Source organism: Nerophis ophidion, linkage group LG04, assembly GCF_033978795.1.
Source record: "Nerophis ophidion isolate RoL-2023_Sa linkage group LG04, RoL_Noph_v1.0, whole genome shotgun sequence".
Classification (NCBI taxonomy): domain Eukaryota; kingdom Metazoa; phylum Chordata; class Actinopteri; order Syngnathiformes; family Syngnathidae; genus Nerophis; species Nerophis ophidion.
Genome location: NC_084614.1, coordinates 16353785 through 16373489, shown reverse-complemented (window position 1 = coordinate 16373489; position 19705 = coordinate 16353785). Strand labels below are relative to the sequence as shown.

General features: G+C 40.2%; 1 protein-coding gene across 1 annotated transcript in view; it reads right to left on the bottom strand.

Annotated features, from left to right (window-relative positions):
- bmp8a (bone morphogenetic protein 8a) overlaps positions 1-18898 on the bottom strand; it is a 32370-nt gene extending 13472 nt beyond the window's left edge. The window contains exons 1-4 of the mRNA XM_061897258.1: positions 18182-18898; positions 7599-7791; positions 430-578; positions 188-367 (exon numbers count right to left, since the gene is read on the bottom strand). Of these exons, the coding sequence (XP_061753242.1) occupies positions 188-367; positions 430-578; positions 7599-7791; positions 18182-18635 (976 nt within the window). The 5' untranslated portion in view covers positions 18636-18898. The remainder of the gene's footprint in view (positions 1-187; positions 368-429; positions 579-7598; positions 7792-18181) is intronic.
- Positions 18899-19705: the final 807 nt, after the last annotated feature.

The window sequence follows — 19705 nt, the reverse complement described above, 5'->3', positions numbered from 1 at the left end:
TCCTTTCAGCACAAATATGGCAATATCGCGAAATGATCAAGAATGACACATAGAATGGACCTGCTATCCCCGTTTGAATAAGAAAATCTCATTTCAGTAGGCCTTTAACAGACCTTTTGGAGGAGATTACTCAAGAAAAGACGAGGTACCACAGTACAATCACTTCTAATGTGAAACCAAACTTAACTATGAATGCTGGGCACAGGGAGGTCATATTTGGGCTTCTTCCTGCGGGGGTGTGTCTTGACGGCGCGGGGGGGCCGACAGGGGATCTGGCTCTCCCTGAAGAAAGTCACCATGAAGGGCTGCTTGGAGCGAGGACCCCGGCGGCCCACCAGCCCGATCCAGGCCGCCGAGAGGGAGCGATCTGGAACACGACCACAACGGAGTGGTTCACGGTCACATGTTAAGTAATAGAGTGACGCCCACCTTCCTCCGTCTCCACGTAGAGTCTGATGCCCAGGTTGCTGCGGGGGTGCAGGAGCCAGTGGTTGGAGGCCGAGGTGACGTCAAACGCCAGCCAGCCTTCCTGGCCTGCGGGTACGGACTGCATGTCTAGCAGCACCAGTTCAGGCTCCCTGCAACAACACACCTTTTATTCGCTCCGCTATAATCACGGTCGAGGACCCGTTTCAACATTTGTGCAAGCTTAACATTGACTACATACTCTTACGACCCTAAAAGGACACACTCATAAAACGTCATGTATCTTTTTTTTTTTACTTTAAACTCTGAAAAGATCATCAGGACTCCTCTTCCTCCTATCCAGGAGATCGCAAAAAAGCCGCCGCCTGACCAGGGCTCAGAAAATCTGCAAAGACTCCTCCCACCTCCACCAAGGACTGTTTTCACTGCTGGACTCTAGAAGGAGGTTCCGCAGATTCCGAAGCAGAACCTCCAGGTTCTGTAACAGCTTCTTCCCTCAGGCCGTAAGACTCTTGAACGCATCATAATTAAATTATCCCCTCAACTCCCCCCCAAAATGTATTAATTCGCTGGAATAACAAAGACAATATAACATACATCCATAAACCTGGACGCATGTGGAAAAGTGCAATATATATATATATCTGTACAGTAATCTATCTATTTATATTTATTTATTTTATATATATATATATATTTATATATTATTTATATAAATTTATTTAATTATATATGCACCTTATTTGTTGTTTTTATCCTGCACTACCTTGAGCTTATGTAACGAAAATTTCGTTCTTATCTGTGCTGTAAAGTTCAAATTTGAATGACAATAAAAAGGTCTAAGTCTTAAACTTTTATTGATCTTGTTTGTTTTTTTTTAATGTGTTTTTTAGGTAACAAATAACAGCTGTTTTAAAAAGGGGAAAATATAAAATATGCAATATTTCTGAAAATAAATTACAGAGTGGAATATTCAAGGTTAAGTAATTACATCCTTAAATTGATCAATCATTTCATGAAAACACTGATTTCGATACAGTAGACCAGGCCCATTGATGTGTCGCGAGTGCACCTTAAGAGTGCCGCCAACAAATATCTGTTTCTCTTAATACGCTTTCCCACCATTTGTGGCAGTAATGACAATATCAAACAGAAGAAATCTCGAGCTTAAGTTTCTTAGATGCAAAAATTATGACTGAAGTGGTAAAGCTGTATTTTCATTTCCAATTTCATTTTATTGACAGTTTAGTTAAAACATTCATTATTAATTTAGTTTATTTTAGCACAACATAGTTATTTATGAGTCCCTTCTTATAAATTATATAATTGCCCAAAATCATATTCATAGCATTTCAGCGGTTTAATGGCAGTTTAATTGGGAATTATGTGCATGGTTTTCTGACGCTATCTGGTGGTTAAGGGGCATAATTACGCCAAAACAATATTTACTTGTTTTTCGATTGGCAAGTCTCAAATTCATTAGGTTTCAATGTAAAAGGCATAGCAATATACTACATATAGACTATATATGGACTGATATACTATATATAGTCTGTTGAAATAGCAATTATTGGGTAAGTCAATGGGGCAAATTTAGATTTTAAAGGCCTACTGAAATGAGATTTTCTTATTTAAACGGGGATAGCAGGTCCATTCTATGTGTCATACTTGATCATTTCGCGATATTGCCATATTTTTGCTGAAAGGATTTAGTAGAGAACATCGACGATAAAGTTCGCAACTTTTGGCCGCTAATAAAAAAGCCTTGCCTTTACCGGAAGTAGCAGACGATGTGCGTGTGACGTCATGGGTTGTAGAGCTCCTCACATCCTCACATTGTTTACAATCATGGCCACCAGCAGCTACAGCGATTCGGGCCGAGAAAGCGACAATTTACCCATTAATTTGAGCGAGGATGAAAGATTCGTGGATGAGGATAGTGAGAGTGAAGGACTAGGAAAAAAAAAAAAGGCGAGGGCAGTGGGAGCAATTCAGATGTTATTAGACAAATTTACTAAGATAATTTTGGAAAATCCCTTATCTGCTTATTGTCTTACTAGTGTTTTAGTGAGATTATATGGTACCTGAAAGTCAGAGGGGTGTGGCCACGGAGGTGGTAATCGCCAATGTCTCCGGTGGGAGGAGGTAATAGTCCGCAGTTGCAGGAGGACACAAGCTCCGCTCATAACTACGGTAAGAGCCGACTTATTACCACAATTTTCTCACCGAAACCTGCCGGTTGACATGTGGTTGGGATCCATGTTCGCTTGACCGCTCTGTTCCATAGTAAAGCTTCACCTTCAGGAATTTTAAACAAGGAAACACCGGCTGTGTTTGTGTGGCTAAAGGCTAAAAGCTTCCCACCTCCATCTTTCTACTTTGACTTCTCCATGATTAATTGAACAAATTGCAAAAGATTCAGTAACACAGATGTCCAGTATACTGTGTAATTATGCGATTAAAGCAGACTTATAGCTTGGATCGGGCTGGAAAAAAATGTCCGCTACAACCGGTTACAGCGACGTTTTCAAAAGGATACTTTGCGCGAAATTTAAAATTGCAATTTAGTAAACTAAAAAGGCCGTATTGGCATGTGTTGCAATGTTAATATTTCACCATTGATATATAAACTATCAGACTGGGTGGTCGGTAGTAGTGGGTTTCAGTAGGCCTTTAAGAGAAAGTGTGAATACTTTGTTTATATCCTTTGCTAACAATGTTGCAAACAGAAACAATGCAATATATAAACTCCCTACCAAAACTTGCGACTGCTAACCTTCACACTCAACAATATTGCATAAGGAACACAAGGAAAACATGTAATACCTGTTTTAGGCCCAGGGGTGGACACAATTGGTAATTAGGTATAAAATAAGGGAAGAAAATGCAAAACATAAAAAGTAACTTGGCTTTTTTACAAACAGCTTTGATGATTTTTAAAACTGTAGCGCAATATAAGCAATTAGGCATTCGTTGCATGTGTTGGATTATGATTGGCTGCAGAGGCTAGTCATTCCCTCTAGGATTTCGCAAGCTTTTTTGCAATTATCGCTGCCTAAAATGCCGGGATTTGAGGAAGCTTTTTTAGAATATTTCAATGTTTTGAGGCATTTTTTTTTCCAAAAACATTGAGTCAACTTTTCTGAATTTGTTATCAATCCCTGTAAGGGGAACTGCACTTGTTTTTGGGAATTTGGCTTATTGATCACGATCATGAAAGAGAATACAAAATGTCTTTTTTTGTTTTTGCATTACAACATATAAAAAATATGTCCGTTCTTGGTGGCTAGCAATGCAGCTAATGGAGCAATCAATTCTACCTCTCAATCACTTTAATTAAAATGCATTTAAAAACCGTAACCAATACTTCATTTATATTCCCTAACCCATATAGTAACCAGTGACAATGTTATGGTAAGAGCAAACACTGAGTAACACTTTTCTAGAGTAGTAACAGATCGGTGCCTTAGGGTATTAACCGTAAAAGCTAACTACGGCAAGAGATAAGCTAGCTTCTACGTCAGCACAAAACACGTTTGAGTTTGTAATGCACTACACCAGTGGTCGGGAACCTTTTTGGCTGAGAGAGCCCTGAAAGCCAAATATTTTAAAATGTATTTCCGTGAGAGCCATATAATATTTTTTAACACTGAATACAACTAAATGCGTGCATTTTTTAGTAAGACCAACATTTTTAGAGTATAATAAGTCTCTTGTTCTTTTTGATAACATTGTTATTCTGAAACTAACCGATCCATCCATCCATCCATTTTCTACCGCTTATTCCCTTTCGGGGTCGCTGGCGCCTATCTCGGCTACAATCGGGCGTAAGGCGGGGTACACCCTGGACAAGTCGCCACCTCATCGCAGGGCCAACACAGATAGACAGACAACATTCACACTCACATTCACACACTAGGGCCAATTTTAGTGTTGCCAATCAACCTATCCCCAGGTGCATGTCTTTGGAGGTGGGAGGAAGCCGGAGTACCCGGAGGGAACCTACGCATTCACGGGGAGAACATGCAAACTCCACACAGAAAGATCCCGAGCCTGGATTTGAACCCAGGACTGCAGGACCTTCGTATTGTGAGGCAGACGCACTAACCCCTCTGCTAACCGATAATAAATAAAATACTTCTTACCATGAATGCGACTTCTAGAAAACGGATGGATGGATTAAAATGCATGAGAATGTTTTATATTTTGAACGTTATTTTCAACACTTTGAATGCAGCTGAGATAGGCTCCAGCACCCCCCACGACCTGAACGGGACAAGCGGTAGAAAATGGATGGATGGATGAATTGCCAGCTGAATTATTCATTACTTATCGTGTTAAGCAATGTCAGCTAAGATTTATCCGAGAGCCAGATGCAGTCATAAAGAGAGCCACAGGTTCCCTACCCCTGCACTACACCAATAGAACACCAATTTGTACTGACTGAAAATCATCAGCAATCATTTTACAGAATCGGTTAAGTATTAGCCTACCTTTTCTGTTTTGTTTGTACACAGCTATATTTGTATATATATTTGTAAATATATATTTGTACAGCGTATATACTGTAGTGAAGTGGCGTGTGCATCATGATAAATATAAAGTGTGACTCACTCGATGGACAGTTGTCTGTTTGGTCAAGTTTGCCGGGGACGCTTTTTACGTTTTATTCGGGGATATTTACACCTAGGTCGGGGCGATATATCGAGATATACAATATATCATGGGTTTGTCCCTGTGCGATATAGAAAATGACTACATCGTGAAATTCGAGAATACGTTCTTAAGCAGTTGCTTTTAACTGCGGGCAACAGGCTCTTCTCGCTCTTTCCTGACTCTCCTCACAAACAGCAAGCGCACCTTCTTACGTACGTCACATACAACGTCATACGCCCTCGCGGAGCAGAGAGGTAGCAGCATGGGTAACCTTAGCTGTGATGCTAGAAGAGCCGTGCGAGTGGTAATACGAGGCGGTGGTTTGGCTTCAAGTGGGAATATGTCGAAACAGACAACCGTAATTTGTCAAGTGTGGTGCTGAAGCGTTGCTACAAAAAGTAACATTACTGCAAATATGTAGCATCATTTGAAAAGTCACCTGCTAGAGAATGAAGAGTGCGTACTCCGCATGTCAACATCTCCATTTGGTGCCACAGGCCCACACCATCAAAATGCCAAGGCAAACATTTCCAGATCAACACCGGATAAAAAAAATAGTCAACAAGAGAATTTAATAACATCGGTAATGACCTACCACATAGCGAAGGACATACACTATTTAATTTCCTATTATGCAGTTCATTTTATTTGACACTTATTGAAATCTCTTGTGTGACATCATGCACAAAAGTGCACTTTATTTGTTTTAAACTGTTGTAGTGGCGTTCTGTACAAAAAGTGCACTTTAATTTAGTGTTTTGATATGTCATCTTAGTGACATCATGCACAAAAGTGCACTCATAGCTTGTTTTAAAATGTCTCTGACAATCTTGCACTTTCTGTTTTGGAAATGACATGAACGTTTGTGCCATTGCTTAATAATTGTTTAATAAATACACTTTTGGTCAATTGACTTAGCTGTGATTTCCTTCTCTGCATGAACGTTTAAAATGAGAATATATTAATGCAGTATGAAGTACAATGTTTTAATGTAGGCACATAGAATCATCATACTGCTGTGATTATATGCATCAAGTGGTAATTCAAGGCTAAGGCAAAACATCGAAATATACACCGTGTATCGCGATATATATCTCCATATTTTGCCTAAAAAATATCGAAATATTAAAAAAAGGCCATATCGTCCAGCCCTAATTACGCCATTTATGTCGAAATAACTCGTCTCCAAAAACCACATTTGCAGCTTTGTGTCACGCCGACCTCACTCTCTGTCAGAGCCAACGTTTCACTCTTTTCTCCGTGCTGGCTTCTATAAGGTATAAGGTCCTTCCTTCATACAGTTTAATAAAATAAGGTTGTGAATCCTCATTTGTCCAAAAATAGTCCTTTTCGTTGTCTGTTACCAAGTCTGGCATCATCATAACACACTCGTGTTTGATTCCGACCACGTGTTCTGCAATGGAAATGGAACACAATGCGCAAAAGAAGTCAGTTCCAGCAATGATTAAAATGACGAAAATGCAGTAAATATTGTACATATTAAATTTTGTTTTGAACATGTCTGTAACTATATTATATATACTTGCAGTGTGTATAAAAAAACATTGCTGGACGGTTTTGAAGTTGTTTTAGAGGGCTTTGAAGGCTACACCTGTGACTCCCATTAGCCGCATCTTCTAAGCATTTTTAATTATCTTTAAAATCCCCCCAAAAAAAAGTGTTCTTGTGTCTCATGATTGTGTACGATGGGCAAAATTCCCCCCAAAAAGTGCAGTTCCACTTAAACAATGTCTATAACAGTATCCTTAACAAGCACAAGATTTCCCCCCCAAAATTTGAGAAACATATACTGTATTGATGTTTTACTTGTTTTATACCACAGACTAAAAAGTAGACACTAGATGTCAGTAAAAGCACATACTCAAAGCTCATTGTCAAATAATTATTCCGTTTTAATTCATTACAAGTAATAGTAATAATTATAATTGCAAAAATAAAACACCACCAAAAAGCTTCCTTATTGTCCGATGTCTGCTCTGTCGTTCCAAAGTAGCAGACCTATTTCGTATGTTTTATTTCAAAAAGTGTTTGTCTATCTCAGTCATTTATGTTCCAACACCCCGCATTTTTTGTGGTAAAGAACTCTATCGTATAAATGTTGCTTCTTTGCTAGGTCAGCATTACAAATTAATATCTGTTCTTAATGGTCTTAACCTAGATAAATACATGTTTTATAAACACATGTCAACAAGGAAGTGAATGTTTACTGCTGTACATAGGTACTGTGTGAGCAAAACAAGTGGATATGTTGTTCCTGCTTTGTCTACACAAAATACAAACATATGTTTTGATTAAACAGTTGACGTACTCGTTTGAGCAAAAAATACACCAATTGGCCAAACTGCGAGGAAATTGCGAGAATTGGACAAGGTCACCAGGCTGAGCATTATTTCTGTAAATTGGCGACTTCACAAAACTTTGGAGGAACTGACAAGTTACTGAAAATATTCTTCGTATTCATGCTAATATGTTAAGCTAACATGAAAATAGTTTACCTGTGTCTGTTGTCTCTCTGGATCTCGTAGACGGAAATGTGCAGCGTTCGGTTTGCCCTCTGGCCCAACGTCAGCGTCTTGTAGATGCGGAACTCGGCCGCCGTAACAGTCTCACCCTGCGGGAGCGGCGTCAGGTCGAAGCGGAACTCCTTCCAGTACGGCCGAGGTTGCAGGAGGTCTCGCTCCTGCTCCACTGTGCAAAAATATCAACCGCACCGTAAATATTATTAACAAGTATCCATCATTCACTCATTCATCTCATGAACTTGTTTAAATTATCCATAACTTGTCAGGAGTGCGTACTGATGTTCTGTTGGGGCAAATCCACATCAAAATAATCAATAGTGGGTGTATTGGTGATGCCAACAGTTTTCTACCATGTGTATTATTACAATAAATTCAATAATCTAGAATGTTTTTGAGGTAAAAAGTATCAGCATTTCAATACTAGCCCATATTTACATGGTATCGAAACGATACCAAAAAGTGCAGTACAGACTTGATTAGCAACAGAAAACAGTTTTGCTGGTAGAAAATTAAAAAGAAAGTACAACGTGAAGTAGAACCAAAAGGAAAGCACCAGGACAGGAAATGATACAGAAAAATATGTAAAAGTTCAAACTTTCGTTCTTGAAACTTTACAGAAAAATTATAAAATTTTAGCCTAATCTTCTCCAGTTTAAGAAAATATAGCACATCTTTAATCCAGCGGGTGTGGCAAGGTGGCGCTGGTGCCTTACATCCATCCATCTATTTTCTACCCCTTGTCCCTTTCAGGGTCGTGGGGAATGCTGGAGCCTAATTTAACACAATGAGCCTTCCAGCCAACAATTGCTACTAGATTCTTTTTGAACTTGCTAAGGATAGCTCACTAAGGTGCTACCCCAAACAGTCCACTTGGATGATTCGGTTCAATGATTTCACCAGTGACCACAGGCAAAGTGTTAAATATGTTTTGAACTCTATTGATGTTGTTGATCTCTAAACTTGACTTTTAAAAAGGACAACAGAGGGAGAGAAAACATAATTAGCAGTGATGGGTACAAGACTAGAAATAGTCTGCACATCAAAATAGCGCTTACAATGAACCCAAATCCTAATAGTTGTTTCGGGATGGGGAGAGCCAAAATGCATGTATTAAATTAGCTGGAGTCTGTTGACACCGATCGCATAACACAGTTTTGCTAATTGGACCTTGGTATAATAAGTGAAATGTATTAGCTTGCATTGAAAAAGGCTGTGTCTAAAGACCTTTGTCCAGCTATCCTCAGAACATCTCATACCCCAATCTCTCTCCCAAAGTGACTTAATTGAAATCAGAGACTCAGGGCGTAAAATATATGTTTGGTGATAAACATGTGTAATTGATCCTTTTTAAGTTGGAAGTAGTGTCAAAAACACATCTAAAACAGTGTCAGTCGGAAAATCTGAAAAAGGTATTATGAAAAAAAACTGCGGATCTCTAAAAAACAGTGTTGCTTAGTGAGTCAGAGTTGCTGAAAAGAGTCAAACGTTTTGAACTCTTTGATGTTGTTGATGTCCAGACTTGACTTTTGAAAAGGACAACAGAGGGAGAGAAAACATGATTAGCAGTGATGGGTACAAGACTAGAAATAATCTGCGCACCAAAATAGCGCTTACACTGAACCCAAATCCTAAATGATGGTTTTACGATTGGATATTTCGTAAAAGCGAAAGTAGATGAGTAGAGTGAACCAGAACCCCAAAAGATACTGGCTTAGTTGAGTTTGCCTCCATAACCAGCCATAATGGAGGAGGATCAAATGCTTCATATCAAAGCCAATATTTAAGAATCCTAATGTTGGTGGCCCAGTAGTAAAACATTAAGTTTGGTAGAGCTAATCCTCCTGACAATTTGTTTTCCATAACCTGTGAGTCTTTGTATTCCAAATGAAGTCTAAAATTTGAACATCTGATTTATGAAAGAAGGAGCAAAAGTAGCATGCACTGGACCAAATCACGGTAGTAGATTAATTCTAACAGAGTTGACACAAGCCACTGTAGATAAATTAAGCCAGGACCAGCGATAAAAATCTCCCTGGATTTCGGACAACAGTAGGAAAACGTTGGCGTTATAAAACTATGCAATCGTATGTGTGATCTGGATGCCCAAGTATATGAAACTTTGTGAGGCGATTTTAATGGGAAAATTGTGCAGAGAGTATTTGTTAATATCACAATTCATAGGAAATATTTCACTTTCACCTAAGTTTAATTTGTAACCAGACACATGACCAAAAGATTGAAAAGTACTCAGGGCAGCTGGGGATAATACGGAAAGGTCAGAGACATAAGAGGTCATCTGCGTAGAAACTTTCACTTGCACATTGTTCCCACATATAGAGGCTCAATGGCAAGCGCAAAAAGCAGCAATGGGCTGAGAGGACAGCCCTGCCACGTAGATCAATAGAGGCGAAAGTATTGGGATTGGATATCATTAGTCCTCCCCGAGGCCACTGGGAAAGAGACTGATTATCCATCTATCCATTTTCTACCGCTTATTCCCTTTTGGGGTCGCGGGGGGCGCTGGCGCCTATCTCAGCTACAATCGGGCGGAAGGCAGCGTACACCCTGGACAAGTCGCCACCTCATCACAGGGCCAACACAGATTAACCCCCCAAAAAATAAAAGTATTACCGAATCCTGATCTCTCCAGGGCAAAAACGCTGGAAAAAGCCTTTTCAGCATCCAATGTTGTCACTGCCTCTTGGGTGTTGGAAGCAGGCACAATGTACAATATATTAAAGAGACGTCAAAGATTAGAAAGGGAGGGCCTATTTTTAATGAACCCGGTTTGACCTGCATTAATAACAGAAGGAAGTCCCGCCGCCCTGTGTATGGAATTGTTGTTGTGTGTATAAATATATATATATATATATATAAAATAAATACTTGGAAATATACCCCCACCATCTCCCGAATTCGGAGGTCTCAAGGTTGGCAAGTATGTCCGGAGACGCTTGAGGCTTGGAGCGACCTTGCTTGTTGGATTTCCCTCGTCCAGACATCGCGGAATTCACAGGCGCAATGACCAAAAAAAAATGCTGCACACGAAAAGTTAGTTGAGGTATCATAGAGTTGACAGAGGTTAGTAAAACGTTTGGGGAGTTGCCGGCTGTAGTTAGCATAAGTGCCAAAAAAACAAAGGTCACATTTCTTTGGAGTCCCCGCAAAGCAGACCCTCTGTGTTGTTCCTCTCTATCATCTTTTAGACTCCTACTTCCTGTGAGAAGGCTCTGCACTCTGGTCTGCAAAAACATATGTTTTCCATTATAGAGACACTCTTTTGTCATTTGGCAACACTTTTGCCCTCCTGGTGACATATGTAAATCAAAGATGTTCAAAGTGGGGGTGCCCGTTACGTCGATCTCGTAATGGTCGATCCCAAAGGGTGTCTCAGTCGATCGGCAGCTAGGGATTAAAAAAATAGTCCTTAAAATTAGTGATGAACACTATGACGTCACTTTCCTCACTTGACTGACATTCACAAGCTCAGTATTGAGAAAAAAACAACTGACAGAAAGGCGAAAAAAAACTTTATTTCAACAGACTCTTGCGCCGTACATGCGGTCAAAATCCGAAAGGCCGACCGTCCAGTTCCTGTTAACACAAAAGTGTTGCTCCACCCTGCCTGCGTTACCAAAATAAGAGTCTCAAAAAGCTATAGCGCACACAAGCTAGCAAGCTACGGAGTAAACTCCAAGGTATTTCTTGTAAAGTGTTTAGAAACGAGTATGGAAGCTGGACACCTCCACAATGTTGATTCGAAAATGTGGCAGTTATCAGCACAACTGTGAATCCTGTCGAGTTCCAATCAAAGCAAGTCATCAGAATAAGGTAAATAAACCAACTTATATTATTGTCATTCTTGAAAGAAAATAATCTATATGTATGTTTTGAGTTTATTTCGAACATGCATACAATTACAACATGATACATGTGTTAAACATGTTAGTTTTTTTTAATTATAAACACCTTAACATGTTAACAAAAAGCACCTGTTTCATAAATATATACGGTATATGAATGAAGATGAGGTAGATTACCTCGACTTGGTCATTTGAAAAGTAGATCGCCTGCTGAAAAAGTGTGGGCACTCTGTCATAAAGTAATATGAAAATGCTGACATGTAAATAAAGACAAATGTTGGTCTTTGAATATATGTACAACTGTTCTTTAGCCTTTTATTCTCCTGTTTTCAGTTATTCTCAAACTATGAGAACTAAGCGCGTTCTGAGGTCCGAGAGCCAGCTCCAGCTCGTGGTCCCCAAGACCAGACTTAAAACCAGGGGAGACAGGGCCTTCTCTGTGGTCGGCCCCAAGCTCTGGAACACTCTGCCCCTTCACATTAGAACTGCTCCCACAGTGGAGTGTTTTAAGTCTCGTCTTAAGACCCACTTTTATTTTTTGGCTTTTAACACTACGTGAGTTGTGTGGTCCTCTGTGTTTTTAAAATTGTGATTTATTGTTTTAATTGGTTTTACCCTTTAAAATCGTTTTTAATAATATTTATTTTATTTATTTATTTTTTATATTGGTTTTATTTTTATTCAGTCATTGGTGGAGCTAAAGATATTTGAATATTGTTTTTAATATTGTTCTGCACCACTTTGGAAACATTTATGTTGTTTAAATGTGCTATACAAATAAAGTCGATTGGATTGGTTATGAGGGCTCCATCTAGTACAGGGGTGTCAAACTCAAATACAGAGTGGGCCACTGAAATTCGGGATTTTCCTGGAAAAATCGGGAGGGTTGGCAAGTATGAAAATTAGCGTTGAATACGGTGATACTGCGGCACTGCCACTGTATAACACCGGCGGGCCAGCTGTAATGTTAATTTATTATTGCCTCAAGAGCCAAATGAAATTACATTTGGCCCGCGGGCCAGAGTTTGACACCCATGATCTAGTAGTACACCAAAAATTACTTGATTAAAATACAGTGTTTTATTTTCATATTAAAACACTGTTTTACTGCCCAAAAATATTAAATATAATTGTTAAATAAAAGCTCTGCATTGATTTAATGAATACAACTGTATTTTGGTCATTTATGTGGTACTTGGAGAGGTGGTACTTGCTAAAAAAAAAAAATAGAGAACCACTGGCCTACCCGAGGATAGGTTGATTGGCAACACTAAATGGTCCCTAATGTGGGAATGTAAGTGTGAATGTTGTCTGTCTATCTGTGTTGGCCCTGTGATGAGATGGCGACATGTCCAGGGTGTACATGCCTTCCGCCGAAATACAGCTAAGATAGGCTCCAGCACCCGCCGCGACCCCGTAAGGGACAAGCGGTAGAAAATGAATGGATGGCATATTTATTTACAAACAACATGATGACATCAGCAACCTCACTACTCTGATGTATTTTGAAGTTTTTAACAAAACATCTACCGTGTTTTTCGGATTGTAAGTCACTCCCGGAGTATACGTCACTCCCGGAGTATACGTCACTCCCGGAGTATACGTCGCACCGGCCGAAAATGCATAATAAAGAAGGGAAAAACATATATGTTGCATTTTTGGGGGAAATTTATTTGATAAAATCCAACACCAAGAATAGACATTTGAAAGGCAATTTAAAATAAATAAAGAATAGTGAACAACATGCTGAATAAGTGTACGTTATATGAGGCATAAATAACCAACTGAGAAGGTGCCTGGTATGTTAACCTAACATATTATGGTAAGAGTCATTCAAATAACTATAACATATAGAAAGAACATGCTATACGTTGACCAAACAATCTGTCACTCTTAATCGCTAAATCCCATGAAATCTTCTTCCTCGATGTCGCTTCTAAACAACTCTGCCAACTCCAAAGGTGTGCGCCGCTTCCTCTTGTCGTTTTCTGCTGCATATTTCACTACGTCCAGCTTGTAATCTGCAGTACATGATTTCCTTTTCGGTGCCCTATTTGTTCAGCCCCTCTCAGTTTTTATAAGATACCACCAACGATGAAATGATCCATTTTAATAGCTACGGCAGTAGCATATAGCAGTGGTGCCCAACCACCGATTGGTACCTGGCCGCAAAAGAATTTTTAATAAATATATATATATTTTTTAAATATATATTTTTTTCATTATATCAACATAAAAAACACAAGATACACTTACAATTAGTGCAGCAAAGCAAAAAACCTCCCTTTTTCATGACAAAAACCTCCCTTTTTCATGAAAAAGAAAAAAAAAAAATTATAGAATGTTGTCTGTCTATCTGTGCTGGCCCTGCGATGAGGTAGCGACTTGTCCAGGGTGTACCCCGCCTTCCGCCCGATTGTAGCTGAGATAGGCACCAGTGCCCCCCGCAACCCCAAAGGGAATAAGCGGTAGTAAATGGATGGATGGAAATAAAAAATAAAAATAAAAACAATCAGTTGTAAAGTTTGGACACTGCTGATGACGGAGAGACACACGGAGAGACACACACCCATGCACGTACACACACAGAATGGATGTTAAATAGAGCTATAGTAGTAAAATTTGGACACTCCTGATGACTGACACACATACACACATAAACATGCGCACACACAATGGACGTTAAATAGAGATACAAAGTTTAGGGCACTTCTGATGACTGACATACACAAATACACACACACACTCGCACGCGCACACACACACAGACAAACAGCAGTAATTAGCGCCGTGCACCACACAGCTGCTGTGCACACACACACCATAATTGCAGGCCTGTGTTGTATTTTTAGTCGCTGCCTCCGCAGCCACATTTTGATCTCGCTCGGGTCCGCTGACTTTTTTGTCAGTGCGTGTCTTTTGGGGCCTTTAATGGAGTGCAGCTGTGCGCTGTGGCACGGGCGTGCACGCTGGTGAGGTCACGGGCGCAGCAAAGTACCTGCTATAAGAGCAGGTGAGACGCTTTACAGCCACACTAAGATGAAAGACGTCACCGAGCGGGCTGCTGTTTGCTCAACCTGCTACGTGAGCGTTGACGGATACATTCCAGGGTGTATCGCTGCCACTAAACACAGCAGAAGGTTGCAAGAAGTGCAAGCCTTCATTAGGTGGAAGCATCTGGCAAAAGGCATAAACACTATTTGGGGACACACCCACTAGGGGGGACGGGGAAGTCACATGACCAGTAAGACCACATTCAATTTATATTTTCAATAACTAGGCACATTTGGAGGGTTGGATTTGATTAGTAAGTTATAAAACCAATCTGAGATACATAAACACTAAAGCCACAAAAAGCAGCAGCGATGAGAAGAAAGCGGCTGCAGGAAGGATGCAATTGAGAGGACATGCTAATATTTATGTTGTGGCAGATAAGACACCGGGAAGCTTCTCACACACCAACTCTAACCTCATCCACTAAAATACTTCTTCATGCATGCCTGATTAAGAAACAAACTTGTTTTTTTATTGTAGTTTATTTGGTAACCATGTAATAATGGCCACTAGGGGACGACAACTCCGATTGTCAGCAACACAATTTTTGCTAATGAAATATCTATTACTAATGCCTAACCAAGCTTGCTGTTTATATTGCTTCTGTATTAACAATGTGCTTAAATTTCTCCCTACTAGATTGATACAGTATCTATAATGTCCATAATCACATGAAAAACCAGAAGAAGAGCAAAGCAAATACCTCAAACAAGGAGAAAAAAACATAAACATATCTATATTAGTACAAACTTATCATTGTGAGTATTCATGGATGCATTATACCAATTCTATATTACTACACTATAAATATATGTGTACATATAGTGATATAAAAGGTCATTATGTTCTGTATTTTTCAGACTATATAAGTTTCAGTTTTTTTTCATAGTTTGGCCGGGTGTGCGACTTATACTCAGGAGCGACTTATGTGCGAAATTATTAACACATTACCGTAAAATATCAATTATTATTATTTAGCTCATTCACATAAGAGACTAGACGTAAAAGATTTCATGGGATTTAGCAATTAGAGCATGTTCTATATGTAATAGTTATTTGAATGACTGGTATGTTACGTTAACATACCAGGCACCTTCTCAGTTGGTTATTTATGCCTCATATAACTTATTCAGCCTGTTGTTCACTATTCTTTATTTATTTTAAATTGCCTTTCAAATGTCTATTCTTGGTGTTGGATTTTATCAAATAAATTTCCCGAAAAATGAGACTTATACTCCAGTGCGACTTATATATGTTTTTTTCCCCTTTTTTATTATGCATTTTCGGTACGTGCGACTTATACTCTGGAGCGATTTATATTCCCAAAAATACGGTATTAGATGTGTCCAGATACGTTATGAGCAAAAAATATCAGTTTGCATCCACAATCTGCGATTTGCGATCCGATACAAGCAGTCTTTTGCTAGTTAACACACAATAAGTACACAAGGTTGGTCTTTTCTTCAGGGATGTGCCGATCGATCGGCTGATATTGGTGAAAAAGTATGGGATTAACCCTTTTTAATGCAGATCACGAACGGCAAACCTAATTTTGTGTTTGCATACAGTGTTGAGCCGCTCCAGTAAATTAATTATAACCACCATTATGACAAATAAACTAAATTTCTTAGTGTTTTAAGGACATTATCACTGAGGGACGAGGCTCAACATTTTACACAGCGAGAGAAAGCCAGGAGCGTGCATGTTATTAGCAAAGTTAACTAGAAACAAGAGAAGAAGTAATCGCTTAGTAAAGTTAAAGAAGTCAATCAATCAATGTTTACTTATATAGCCCTAAATCACTAGTGTCTCAAAGGGTTGCACAAACCACTACGACATCCTCGGTAGGCCCACATAAGGGCAAGGAAAACTCACACCCAGTGGGACGTCGGTGACAGTGATGACTATGAGAACCTTGGAGAGGAGGAAAGCAATGGATGTCGAGCGGGTCCAACATGATATTGTGAAAGTTCAATCCATAATGGATCCAACACAATCGCGAGAGTCGGGTGTATATAGAAGTGTATATAGAAGCACATTGCAGCAGAAAATAAGTAGGTTAAGAGTTAAAGAGTTATAACAAGTGTTGCTGTGTCAGCATTGTCAGTCAGTACACAACATGTAAGAGGGCAGAGCCATTCATAAATAGGTGGTCTTAATATTAAAGGTTAGTAGCAGTCAGTGTAAGATCGATACTAGAGTGATCAGATTGATTATTTTATCTTCCTAAAATCTTTTTTAGTAATAGTAATGTTTACTTGTGTTTCAGTGATTGAGTACTACTGACTTTGTTTTGTTCAAAAAAATGTATGTAATAAATGAGAATAAGAAATCAGTTTGAAAGTTGTGTTTATATTTTTAAACTGTCAATAGCCCTCATCATAAATGAATTACAACATTTACAGTTAATACATGTGATCGGTATTGGTACCGACTGGTATCTGCAGCATAAAACCAGCCATACTTTTTCTTGTTTTTTGCTGGAGTCATTTACAAAAAAGTAAACGTGGCTATTGGCTCCTAAGAGCTAGCAGTTACACAACAGCTAAGCATGCAATAGCACACAAGATAGACGTACTTAATTGGTCCTTCATTGAACAATATTGCGGTGTAAAACATCACATTTGTCAATATAAACAAGTGTATAGTATGCAATATACAGTAGTTGCAAATTACTTATTTACCAATACAAATCCTCCAAGGCAGAAACATATTAGAAAATATCAAGCAACAAACGTGTCCACATCCAACTTACTTATTTTAATGGAAGTGTGACCACTACGAGTCACCAAAACACAAATTAACGTAGCACTTCTAAATCTGTCACATTTTGCAGATAATATTTTTTATTATTATGATTATTAATATTATTCTATCTTGCCTTTGCTTCTACCTGCTCCTTCTCAGACACAGCATGATTCCTTTTGGGGTTTTTTCTTCATTTCTTCAGATCCCAATATTGTGTTGGAGATGCTGCTGTACATTTTTTTGTGTTTGAAATGAATGAAATGGGCTTCACGGTGGCAGAGGGGTTAGTGCGTCTGCCTCACAATACGAAGGTCCTGCAGTCCTGGGTTCAAATCCAGGCTCGGGATCTTTCTTTGTGGAGTTTGCATGTTCTCCCCGTGAATGCGTGGGTTCCCTCCGGGTACTCCGGCTTCCTCCCACTTCCAAAGACATGCACCTGGGGATAGGTTGATTGGCAACACTAAATTGGCCCTAGTGTGTGAATGTGAGTGTGAATGTTGTCTGTCTATCTGTGTTGGCCCTGCGATGAGGTGGCGACTTGTCCAGGGTGTACCCCGCCTTCCGCCCGACTGTAGCTGAGATAGGCGCCAGCGCCTCCCGCGACCCCAAAAGGGAATAAGCGGTAGAAAATGGATGGATGGATGAATGAAATGGAAAACACACAACAAGTAACAGAACCACACTGACTAATTAACCCAACTATACTATTTTGTTCTCATTTGTAACCAGCAATGCATGCAGGGTAACTTCCAGATAGAAATGTAATTAAAAAAAACACCACCACTTTTTTCTCATAGAAAGAAGCGCGACTACTTTGTGATTGGCAATCCGTTGCCATGGTGACCATGCCGATACAAGCATCAAAACAAACTACTTCCTGTGAGGACTCACCCAGGTTGACGAAGCTCATCACGGTGTCGGCCTCGCTGACCACGGTGCCGAGCGGCGGCATGTGCGTGCTGAGGGTGGGCAGCGCCGGGCGGTGGACCGCAGCCCGCCGCTCGCCGGCTCTGAACTTGACAACAGGTCCGGGCCCGATGATGTCGTTGCCGTCGTCCTCGCCGTCCACAGCCATGGCGTGGTACAGATCCAGCATGAAGAGCGGGGCCGAGGACGGCGGCCTGAGCGGTGGGTGGGGTCTGGGTCGCCCCGGCAGGCCCAGGATGGACAATATCTCCTTCTGCATCTCCTTCTTCTCCCGGCCACTCAGGCGGCGAAAGCTGGAGTGGAGCGCCGCCTGCGTCTGCTGGGCTAGGAGAAGCAGTAGCAGCAGGAGGAGCAGCATCCTTGGGAGGAGGCGGAGGAGAACCCGGCTGCAACTTCTAGTCAACCAGGAGGAGGTCATGATGCTTTCTCTTCTTCTGCTTCCCGTCTAGTCAGCGTCCTCAGGAGGGAGATGTTAGCCTCCTCCGCTCGTCTCTCCACCCCTCCTTCCCAGCGAGGACCAGCTGCAGACCTTTAGGGAGAAGCAGGTGCTGTTGAGATTATGGTGAAGTGTGAGCGCTGACTCATCGGGTATGAAGCAAGCCGGCAAAAAAAAAAAAACAACTTCTACAAGGATGTTGGGGCGACCTTAGTGGAGCTTCAGCCTGCTGAAAGTGTGCAAGCATCTGCACTGCACTTTGAAGCGGCGTGGCTCCACCCAGGCTCCGCCCCTTTCAGCCTTGCCGAGCCAGGCAGCTCATGTCCTTCCTCCTCCTCCTCATGACTGCTTTCTTTCATCGCCTCTTGAGGGTTCCAGAGTTTACGCACAACTCGCCAAAGACGTCTTGAAACTAACTTTAAAGTGCTCAGCTGTGTAAGCAAACAAGATGTTTTCAAGTGCGAAAACATTAGCATTTCATTTTCAATACGCAACAATAACACAAATTTTGCAATTAGGATGTGCCCATCAACATTAGCGAGTAATCATACCCCTTTAAACAGGTGTGACATAGGTTTGGGCCATATTTTTGAAAACTGTATTGCGTTTTAAGTGTTTTATGTCGGCCGTAATCCAAAATTATTTATATTTTCCATGACCTACGGAAAATAAGGACCAGTAAAAACATTTGAAAAGTAAACATTTTAATTTCAAATGTAACCTTTCTGACTATAAGTCCCTTAACTATCAAGGTAGAAAGAAAAGGAAATGTCAACACAAGCAGAATACCAATATCACAATGAACAGTTACCAAAAAGCTCTTAAAATGAAGGTGCAGAAACAAGGAATATGTAAGAAATGGTTTATAAAGTGTAACTAAAAGTGTGAAAGTGTAAACAGAGAAACCTGAAAAGAACTATCTTCTGCAGGTTTAGTGCCAGGAAGTTACAGCTGTGCTCTAAAGGGTGAGCACATCTTATGGTGGTGTGGTATTAGCGGTCTTGGTGGGGAGAAGCGCCTCGCATCATTTACAGACCACATTGGTCTGACTA